The sequence below is a fragment of the Rutilus rutilus genome (assembly GCF_951802725.1).
Source record: "Rutilus rutilus genome assembly, chromosome: 16".
In the NCBI taxonomy this organism is placed as follows: Eukaryota; Metazoa; Chordata; class Actinopteri; order Cypriniformes; family Leuciscidae; genus Rutilus; species Rutilus rutilus.
Window position 1 is genome coordinate 27,942,801 of NC_140224.1, and position 12,032 is coordinate 27,954,832.

The window sequence follows — 12,032 nt, forward strand, 5'->3', positions numbered from 1 at the left end:
CGATCGACATATGCATATGTGATTGATATATAGACCTGCTTTCTCTGTAAATTCCAATTCAGTTAGGAATTATTCAAGATTTGCTCAGTTGTTTTTTATCACAGCTCTTACCATGTTGATACATGAAACAAAAACATGCACAAGTAAAAAATAAAATAATAATTTGCTTTATTCACCAATAGAGAATACATGAGTTTTATGTATGTTATATTAGTGAAAATAGGAATTAATCACCACTTTTACCACTTGATTGACAAACAATTTGTTAAAACAAAAATCTATATATTTTTTAAATGAACACAAAAAAAGATTATATATACATTTTTTACTTTTTCCGCCAGAAAATAACAGTTATTATTATTATTATTATCATCATCTTTTCAATAAGGTTTCATTTGTTAACTTAACTAGTTTACAAGAACAAACAATGAAGAATACTTTTACAGCATTTATTAATCTTGGTTAATGTTAAGCCAACATTTACTAATATATTTTTATGATCATAAGTTCATATCTAACATTAGTTAATGCACTGTCAACTATCATGAACATTAAAAGATAACATTTTTATTAACTTACATTAACAAAGGTTAATAAATGCTTGTAAAAAATATATTGCTCATTTTTGTTCATTATAGCGTTATCATTATTATACTTTTATTATTATTATACTTCATGAATATATTGCATTTTAGATGATGTAGATCAACGGCTCAGCAGCATTTGATTCCTGGGGAATACATACAGTAAATGGCTAAATTAATATACTGAATGCAAAATAAGTTGCTTTGAAAAAAGAAATGCAATGCATAGATTATGATTTATATCAGACGTCTGATGCATTCAGCCAAGTGGATTTATCAGTGTGGAATGAATTTGTTTTTACTGTGAAACAATTATTGTAAATGTATCCTTTATAATATACCTATAAGTTTACAAACACACGCATACACACACACACATTCAAACTTCACAACAGACACATTCAAAATCTATAAGTTATATACTTGTGTTGTACACACTACATGGGCAACATTTATGCTTTTAACAAAGCTGCATAATCATGTCATTTTTACGGCAGACAACATTGTGACTGTACACGTGTCCAGACATTAGCTCTGTTTAGGCATGCACAAGTGTCTTCTACCGGCCTCCATCCAGTGTCCAGAGGATAAAATAACTCCATTTCCATGATGAAATTGTCCACAATAAACTAATGAATGCAGATGGATGCTCTGAAACAGAGAAGAGAAGCCATTAAAGATGGTGTTTTATTGACCTCGCCTTCAGTAGTAAAATGCTGTTTGATGTGTTGTCAGAGGGTCACGTTACGTAATTCTAATGATGAACGCTGTCTCTTTAAGTATATGGAGATCAAGTATATACAGTATATGGAGATCAAGAGAAAAACATTGCGAAAAATATGTTCATGTTAGCAATTCTTGCACTGTTGACCACAGCAAACTTGTTATTTCACATATAGTTTGTTCTTTGCAGTGTATTTTACAGTAACTAGTTCTAGACAAAGATATCAGTTAGAAATGAGGAAATCAACAGGTTATGAGCAGGAAAATTCATATTATGTTCCTGTTATGTCAGCAGCAATGCACATGAACAGCCCAGATTGACATTGCCAATGACAAAAACTGTCATTTTAAATGTAACTTTAATTGAAAAATGTTAATGGTTTGTTTGGTTGTCTTTAATGGGTTAATCATAAAACTGTTATCTGAGAAATACAAACTAGCACTGGTCCTTATTCAAATTTAGCAACCTTTTTGATTACCATTCATATTAGATCATAGATGATATTTAGGCTAATTACTATAATCGAATATCAATTCTAGACGTGTCTACACATCAATTTAGAGCAATGACAATATCGCAGACATGATACACCTGTAGATGTGCTGTAGTTTATTAGTCTGTCAAAATCATATTCTCTGGCTATTGGCTATATAAAATAATGGCTGCTGCTTTTAAATAGCCTAACTTCAAATCAACAAAAGATTATTTGAAGCATCTATCTATCTATCTATCTATCTATCTATCTATCTATCTATCTATCTATCTATCTATCTATCTATCTATCTATCTATCTATCTATCTATCTATCTATCTATCCATCCATCCATCCATCCATCCATCCATCCATCCATACGCACACAAAAAAGCAGATAATGTGTATTGAAAAGTTTAGTGCGAGGTAGTCCTGCTCTTAGTATTAAATCTAAATCACAACATAAGCTAAAGTTGTAATGTAAAATGACCATAACAATAATAATGTTATGTTTATTGTAACATTATTACAATAATGATATTGCATTGTACACTATCCCCCCCCTTCGCATTTCGCCATTCAATTAAATTTTACACAATATCATATTTACATAACCATCTTATCTGGATAAAGTAAAGACCATAGTGCGTAAAACACTGCCGTCCTACGACCATTTTGGTTTGTGTTTACTCGGATGATGACGCAATAGCACAGACACTTGATGTTGCTGAAGTTAATCCCTGTGCAACCAGATGCCTTCTTCCTGTTAATGGTTATAAATTCTAAACAATTCATCTAGTCATGCACTTTGACAATCCTGGAAATGGAATATGTCTGTAAATATTGTTTGCATACTGAATAATGTATAGACTGAATAATGTCAGTATGTTAAACATGTCTTGATTTTAGTATCCTTATTAAAAAAACAAAGAAAATCATATTATAAATCATATGCAGAAATAGTATAAATGACATCACCTTGGAATAAAAAATTTAATTCAATGTGCATTAAATGGGTCATGTATTCAGGTCAGTGAGAAGGAACTGTTTCTTACCTGTTTCAGTTCAAATTAGGTTTAAATTTTAGCATTCATTAACTTCTAGAGGTTTGAATATGCGAGACGATTCACTCTGGATGCTCTGGTCAGACCAGCGTGCTCCTCTTCTCGCGCATGATGTCAGGGGTCAGATGTGCGAAGTTAGAGGAAGCTGTGTTGTTCTGCTCATTATAACGCGATGAGGCCGGGGAGTTCTGCATCACCACGAGCCGGATGGGAGACTGTTGCTGTGGGGCGGGGGGCTCGGAGACGTACTCCTTGGTAGGGTCTTTCCCCCGGCAGTCGTACAGGATGCAAGAGATGAGAAAGACCAGAAGCAAGATCACGTAGCTGGCGATGAGGATGATGAGGTTTAGAGTGACTGGATCAATCTCCAGGTAAAACTCCATGAAACCCATGGCGACGCTGCATCCCTGACTCCGCGCTCCGAGGGAAACGTGGGCACCATGGACCCGGGCTCTTCAGGCTAAGCGTGCAGTAGCAGGGATACCCCCGACGAGCACCAGCAGGGCCCTGTGCAGAGATCAGAGTGGAGATGTCGCTCTGCCGTTCAGAGACTTTAATCCCTCCCCTTCTATTCCACCAACCTTAAATTCCTGCAGCCAATGATTAAAAGCTGCTCACTTTAATAGCTTAAGCTGCCATTTTAATTTTGCCAACTGCACATTGCAAGATGGATTTGGACAAATTATGTAGAAGCGGTGAAAGGGTGGAGTAGAATTTTTAGCATGTCCCACCTCGTGTTCTTTCGCCAGAAGCACGTCAATGTGGGATTTCACTGAGTATTGTGTAATGAACGACTTTTAGTTATGTCATTATAATGGACCGTGACATAACACTCAAGCCAAAAAGCAGATTTAATGTGTGTGGAGGTATTTTCGGAAAATGGAATATGCATCTCCCCCCCCCCCCACACACACACACTTTGCATTTATTTTTCTGGATTTTTTGTTTTGTTTAATCAAGATATTTTTTACATAATAATCATTTATATTTTGTATTGAGACAGTGTTAATTAAAAGTGGCTACTAGTTATGTTATGTCTTTATAAATGGACATAATACCGAAGCCAAAAAGCATACTAATGTTGTTTTTGAAGGTAATTTGGGAAAATATAACTTAATTAAGTATATTTAATAACTTTATTAAGTATAAATAATTTTTTTTTTGCATTTGGCATTCATCATTTTTATGGATTTTTCCTTATTTGTGTCATTCAGTAGAGTTTCATTAAAAAAAAAAACACAATAATGTGCATACAAAATCATATATAATTATTTAATGTAAGGCACACTTCGAGTGTTTGGGACAGAGTTGGCTGAAAGAGTCTAAGAAACAGCTATGTTTTATGTCATCATAAATGGACTGTGATGTAAAACAGATGCCAAAAAGCAGAGGTATTTTAAATTTTGTGGAATTTTGCACTCATAATTTTTCTAGTTTTATGGGTTTTTAATTGTATTTAATTATAATAAAACACTTTTGTATTAATAATTATATATGATGATTAATTAAATAAAACATAAAGCACTTTGAAGGTTTTTGGGAGAGTGGCTAACAGTTATGACATGTCATTATTAATGGATGGTGACATAACACTGGAGCCAAAAAGCAGATTTAAGGTTATGTGTGGAGGTATTTTGGAGGTAAATATATATTTATATATAGTGTTGGGGTAATGCATTACAAGTAATGCGAATTATGTAATCAGATTACTTTTTTCAAGTAACTAGTAAAGTAATGCACTACTTTTAAATTTACAAAAAATATCTAAGTAACTTGTCTCCATGTTGAGAGGAATCAGGAGTAAGTACAGACGCATTGTGTGTGCGGTGCACTGAGTAAACATGATGGTTATTATAGTTATAGACTAAATGTGAGAACTTCTGACTCATCTCACTTGCACAAAAACTGATTCAGTATTCCTCAAAATGATTAAAAACAATCAAATGCAAACTCAGAAAACCACACAAACCTGCAATAATTAAATGTTAAACAGCACACATATACTTCATGCATTTAATCTCACTTTATTAACCAATGTCTTTGCTGCTGACCTTCGATTATTCAATTCAACCATACTAATAAGCAAAAATGACATTGAATAAACATCACATTTGTGTTTAATTTTTGTTAATTTTTTTAACGGGTCCTATTATGCCCTTTTACGAAGTCTTGATTTTGTTTTTGGGGTGTACTAGAATATGCTTTAATGCTTGATTGTAAAAAACCCCCGCGATTTTTCATTTTCGATGAAGCCCCTCCTTCCTAAATACGAAATGTGCTGTGATTGGTTAGCTGGCCCAGTGTGTTGTGATTGGCAGCGCATAGCATGTGTTCGGGAAATATCAGGCCACTTCATAACTGCTAGCTCTACTCAAATATAATTATCAACAATGGTGTCAATTTCAAATCATTTCGAGCCCGATTTAGACCCTGACAGTGTTAACGAACAAGAGGATCGTGCTGTCCAGATTTCAAGTACGGACTTTGCAAGTACAGTTATCCACCATTTAATAATATTCATTGGAAAACTATGGCAATACAAACAGTAATCAATCATGGATAATTTTCCTAACTGTCCGTTCACACCGCCGCCGACTTGAGCTGCAAAGAAGCTCTGGCCGCCCTGTCAAGGACGCTTGTCAAAAAGTACGGGGAAGCTTACTGACGCTTTGGCCGCTCTGAAGTCTGTCACACCATGAAATGTAAACAGAAAAAAACAAGCAATACATTGACACTAGAAACCTTTTATAATGACAGCATTTTTATAACCGGTTTGTTCACATTTGGTCGGGGGAAAAAAAATATTATGATTAATATGCGCGAGGGAGAGAGAGTAAGACGTGTTGTTCGAAGACAGTGTAGGTGAGGGTGCGCGCGCGGCTGGGGCTCTCTGTCTTTAGTAACAGAACTGGTCCCTATATGAAAATAACGTCATATCATAAATGATAGGAAACCCAGCAACAGCGATTATCAGTTTCTCCTCCATTTTCTCGGAACTAATGTTTTGATAGGAACGAAAGTTTACATCGTATGTTTCTCCGGAATCAGCCAGCGCGAAGGACGTCTATTCTGATTGGTTGCTGGCGTTTGCCGCTGAACCGCGTCATAACTCATTACCATAAAGTTGAGATACTTTCAACTTTTTGATTGACGCTCAAAACGGCCAAAACGCGACGCCGATGGATTTGACGCTCCTTGCAGCTAAGAAAAGCCAGCTTCCATTGAAAATGAATGACTTCCGGTAACTTTGGAAGCTCAAGTCGGCGGCGGTGTGAACGTACGTACAGTAAGGGGTGGTGAAGAACCGTACAAAAGCAAAAGCTTCAAAGCTTAAGTAAACACTAGACTATACTCACATAAAAATGTTGGGTTAAAAATAACCCAACGAATAACCCAACTATGGGTTGGTATGACACCTTCCCAACTGTGGGTTATTTTAACCCAATGCATTGGGTTGAACTTTAGTTGGGTTAAAATAACCCTACAGTTGAGTTAAATTATTTATTTTATTATTTATTTATTTGACTCTGCTTCAGCTGTGACAGACCATCACTAAAGTCCCTTCTAGACCTTTGCTATCAAGAATACCATAAAACAGGCCTAATGCTAGATAGTGTTTTCAGACTAGGCCTATTAGTTTATTGTAGTAGGTAACTTACTGGTAGTACATTTCTAAACGGTTTCACTAGTGTAATGTTTTAATTAATTACTTTATTACTGCTAGCGAGCTAACGGGGATAGCTAGGATTAATTTCCTTAGGACTAAAGGGAACTTTTTTTTTTATAATTTAATTTTAGAATAATTATATTCAACGTCTCAGTACACAATTCTTAATGTTATATATACATAAAAACTATACTTACCTTTCATAATCAGGATGTAGCAGCAGCTTCTGTGTTGACTGTCTGTCACTGGACCGTTAAAATTTGAACCGTCGCTGCAGAAACAGTAGGCTATTTAACCCAACAGTCCGGTTATTTCTAGAAATTACCCAATGATTTAAAAAAAATGACCCAATATTTTTGGAAAATAACCCAACATATTGACCCAATATATGTAACCCAACGGTTGGGTTAAAAGAATAACCCATTGTTTTTTACTGTGTGTACTGTTGCAATGTTAGTTAGTAGGCTAGCCGAGGCAAAGCTTTGCCATTCGTTTACAGCATAGCTTAGCAACTAGCCTACATAAAACTTATAATTGGAACTTTTAATAAAAAAACACAAACAAATAAGACATACTTACAAGTTTTGATCCATAAACAAAAGATTGTCCCGACAAAATCAGAAAAAGTATTTCTTTCAGGAGAAGCTTTTGTGCGTAGCCTGCATACTCTCTTCTGGAAGCTGTTCTCCATAAAATGTGCAGTGCACAGACAGACAAACGTTGAGGTTATAATGTTAAGGAATAGTGTTAAAATACATTTGGTGTGAAAGGGCCTTTCTTTTTGCCAAAAATCTAACTTAAAAAAACTAAAACTAAAACACAAACAAGCAAACCCAATAGGCTACATTATTTTCCATAAAGTAATTAAGTAATGCGATTAGTTTATTTTCAGGGAATAAAGTAATATTGTAACACATTACTTTCAAAAGTAATATATATAATTTTTTTAAGGTAATTTGGGAAAATATAATATAATTAGCCTAAGTATATTTAATAACTTAATTAAGTATAAATATTTTTTTTTTAGCTTTTGGCATTCATCATTTTTATAGATTTTTCATTATTTTGTGTCATTCAGTAGAGTTTCATTGAAAAAAAAAACACAATAATGTGCATACATAATCATGTATAATTATTTAATGTAAGCACTTTGAGTGTTTGGGACAGAGCTGGCTGAAAGAGTCTAAGAAACAGCTATGTTTTATGTCATCATAAATGGACTGTGATGTAAAACAGATGCCAAAAAGCAGATTTAATACTGCTTTTGGAGGTATTTTAAGTTTTGTGGCATTTTGCACTCATAATTTTTCTAGTTTTATGGATATACAGTGCCCTCCACAATTAATGGCACCCCTCAAAACTGGCTGTAAAAAATAAATCTGCATCGTTTATCCTTTTGATCTTTCATTCAAAAAATTTGCAAAATTCTAACCTTTCATTGAAGTAAAAGAATTGAAAGTGGGGGGAAATCACATTATGAAATAAATGTTTTTCTCCAAAACACATTGGCCACAATTATTGGCACCCCTAATAATTGGGGTGCCATATTTAACGGATCTTCTATCGCCCTATAATCCATCGCGCTCTTTAAGATCACTTAATTTAAGGCTTTTGGTCATACCTAGGATATCCAGAACCACCAAAGGAGGGAGAGCATTTTCACATTTAGCTCCAAAACTCTGGAATAGCCTTCCTGATAGTGTTCGTTGCTCAGACTCGCTCTCCCAGTTTAAAACTAGATTAAAGTCGCATCTCTTCAGCCAGGCATTCATATAATATTTTTAATCTTACAGGTCAAATTACAATCCGGCCTCTAGTTAATAAACGCCAGAGGAGAACTGGCCCCCGACTGAGCCTGGGTTCTCCCAAGGTTTTTTTTTCTCCATTGGGTCACCTGATGGAGTTTTAGGACACCATTAGGTCACTTGATGGAGTTTTTCGGTTCCTTGCCACTGTTGCCTTTGGCTTGCTCAGTTGGGGATATTCTGGGGATATCTAATTTGATTTTATCAATAAATTCCACTAGAAACAAACCTTGTTGTATTATTTTAATTTAATACTGTGAAGCTGCTTTGATACAATCTGTATTGTGAAAAGCGCTATACAAATATACTTGACTTGACTTGACTTGACTTGACCCTAGAATTTTTTACGAGTAAAATATCTCTGAAGTATATTCCCATTAATATTTACCTTTTTTAGTACACCAGGGTGACTAGGAACATGAAACTGTCCAGCTATGACTTCTTGTTCCACAGGAGTTTAAATATGAGGAAACACAAAGGCCAAATCCCCTTAATCATCCATCACAATGAGTAAAACCACAGAATATAGTTCTGATGCGTAGCAAAAGATTGTTGAGCTTCACAAAATAGAAAGTGGCTGTAAGACAATAGCTAAAGAATTGAAAATCCCCATTTTGACCATCAGGGCAATAATTAAGAAGTTCCAATCAACTAAAGATGTTACGAATCTGCCAGGAAGAGGACGCGTGTCTATATTGTCTTAATGCACGGTGAGGAGGAAAGTTTGAGTGGCCAAAGACTCTTCAAGGATCACAGATGGAGAATTGCAGAGATTAGTTGAGTCTTGGGGTCAGAAAGCCCCCCCCCCAAAAAAAAACAAAAAAAAAACCTACATCCCCACATGTTGTTTGGGAGGGTTTCAAGAAAAATCCTCCTCGCTCCTCCAGAAACAAACTCCAGCAAATTTAATTGTCAGACACGACTGGATCTTCAAACGGCACAGGGTTCTGTGGTCAGATGAGACTAAAAAAATAGCTTTTTGGCAGCAAACACACTAGATGGGTTTGGTGAACACAAGGATAAAAAGTACCCCATGTGTACAATTTAATATACTGTTGGATCTTTAATGTTGTGGGCATATTTTTCTGCTGGAGGTCCTGGACTTCTTGTTCAGATACATGGCATCGTGGATTCTATCAAATATCAACAGATAAAAAATCAAAACCTGACGCCTTCTTCTAGAAATCTTATAATGGGCCGTGGTTGGATCTTCCATCAGGACAACGGTCCAAAACAAACATCAAAATCATCACAAAAATTTGTTGCGGAGCACAAAATGAAGCTTCTGCCATGACCGTCCCAGTCCCCTGACCTGATGAGTGGGCTGAACTGAAGAGAAGAAGCACAAACATGGATCTGGGAATCTGAAGGATCTGGAGAGATTCTGTATGGAGGAATGGTCTCTGATCTCTTGTCAGGTGTTCTCCAAACTCATCAGGCATTATAGAAGAAGACTCAGAGCTGGTATCTTGTCAAAAGGAGATTGCAAAAAGTATTTAATAAAAGGGTGCCAATAATTGTGGCCAACGTGTTTTGGAGAAAAACATTTATTTCATAATGTGATTTACCCCCCACATTCAATTCTTTTACTTAAATGAAAGGTTAGAATTTTGCTAATTTTTTGAATGAAAGATCAAAAGGATAAACGATGCAGATTTATTTTTTACAGCCAGTTTTGATCATATTTACCAGGGGTGCCATTAATTGTGGAGGGCACTGTATAATTATACATATAATATACAACTGTTAACTGAATACACATGCATTTACACATATAGTAATATTGCAAAAATGGACCATATAAAGACACTACAGAAGTGACAAAAAAGATTAAAAAGAAGTCTCAACAATATAAAACTAAATATATATATATATATATATATATATATATATATATATATATATATATATATATTTGTTTTGTTTTTTTGGGGGGCATATTTCATACATTTTTGTGTGATATATTGTTGAGGCATATTTAATATGTATAAAGCCAATATAATATACACTACAAAAGTGACATAAAAGATTAAATGATATTTGAAATAAGGCATGCTATCACGTCTCAACAAAAAAAAAGTTTTAAAATGAAACGTTCATATTTGGTGGTATACGCAAAGGTTATCCAAGGATACAGTATTGTTTGACATTCCTGTTAATGGACGAGAAAGTAGAGTGCTTTTCTTCTTTTAATCTGGGTTTGCAACATTTATGTCTTGATCTGTCCATAAGCATCTATTACAGCTTACGGCAGTGAACACTAGCAGATACCACCTGCCCAAAGTTTGTTTGACAAGGATTATACTGTAAACGTACCAGATGGACAAAAAAAAAAAAAAAAAAAAAAAGAATAACTGAGGTCACAAGTGGGGCCATGGTCTCATACATGACACAGGGCATAATCTGTCTAATCTCAATGAATGTGCTGCTTTGGTTTTTATGCATGTGATTTAAAGTCACCAATATTTCCATTCAAAGTAGGTCTTTTTAAACCCAAAAGTATGACATGTACAGTTTAATGCAAATCTGGGTATTTATTGCGTGTCTGAATAAGTATCTGATTCTGTTAAAACTCGAAAGTCTGCATTTAACTCTGTAACAGAAATGATCCAACATTTGACAAACTCATTCATAGTGCCTGCTGAAATTTTTTACTTCTTAAATATAAAAGTAATCAGAAATTTGATTTGATTTTACAACATTGAATTTTAATGACACATGGATTCAAATGAACACATTTTCAGTCAATCCGAAGCATATTTTAATCTAAGCTATTCCTCCGACTCTCTACCAGGTCAGTCTGACTCTCCCACGATCTGTCCATTTTTCTTCTCTTTCTGCATCTCATGCTCACTGCACTGAAGCCCAGAAGCAACAGTCCACCGATGAGGAGCAGAAGTCCCAGAATGGAGATGGTGGATCCGTGGGTGTTGAAACTGTAGGCTACCGCCGTGACTGCAACGCCAATGATCAGGAGAACCACACCGAAAGGAAGAGTACAGCGAGAGCAGGACCCCTCCGCTCCTCCAGTGGCTGTCGTCAGCTCTACTCCATTAACCAGGGCTGAACCCTTCAGCGCAGAATGATCAGAGCTCATGGTCCAGTGAAAGCTGCTAGGATGCTTCACTTTTGTCTGGTTCCTCTTGCTCTTTACTGACGATTCAGTTCGTAGCAGCATTTCTATGGTCAAAAATTAAATTTTCAATGTAACTGTTTCGTAAGTCTTAGATTAAGTGAACTATTATATTCATTCATTCGTCCATCCATGTACATATCTTTTTTCATTATTGATCATTTCTATCTATTCACTTCAGTCATTCAATATGTACATTTCTTCTGCAACGAGCATTTTTCATGTTGCACTACATTTAGCAAATAAAGAGTTCAATAATATTTTGGATTTGCATTGGACTAAAGTATCTATTAAATGAATAAATGTAGATTCAGAGTATATTTATTTCTATATATCTTTTATTCTCTCTATTTTTGTAGTTTATGTAATTATTTTTATTGTATGATGTATATGATTTATATTTATTGTTTTAATGCCTCGGTTTTCCCCAGGAGTCATATCCTAAAAATATAGGCAATTATGAAAAATTATACTATATAGTCACTTTGTTTTGTATTATGATCTTTTAAAATTTCTATTTTGTTTTGAAAAATAAGAACTTTACACAGAACTGTTCAAATGTTTGTGGTCAGTAATTAAAATA

General features: G+C 34.9%; 1 protein-coding gene across 1 annotated transcript; it reads right to left on the reverse strand.

Moving 5' to 3' along the window:
- Window positions 1-542: 542 nt before the first annotated feature.
- Window positions 543-6,752, reverse strand: smim36 (small integral membrane protein 36). The gene is made up of 3 exons (XM_084435252.1): window positions 6,709-6,752; window positions 2,836-3,351; window positions 543-1,235 (listed from the first exon to the last, which is right to left on the reverse strand). Exon 2 carries the CDS (start codon window positions 3,234-3,236, stop codon window positions 2,925-2,927), a length of 312 nt encoding a protein of 103 aa, XP_084291378.1. The 5' UTR covers window positions 3,237-3,351; window positions 6,709-6,752; the 3' UTR covers window positions 543-1,235; window positions 2,836-2,924.
- Between the last annotated feature and the right edge of the window lie 5,280 nt (window positions 6,753-12,032).

Excerpts from the sequence above, each read along its gene's own strand:
- smim36 (XM_084435252.1), bottom strand. The coding sequence starts at position 3,236 with ATGGGTTTCATGGAGTTTTACCTGGAGATTGATCCAGTCACTCTAAAC.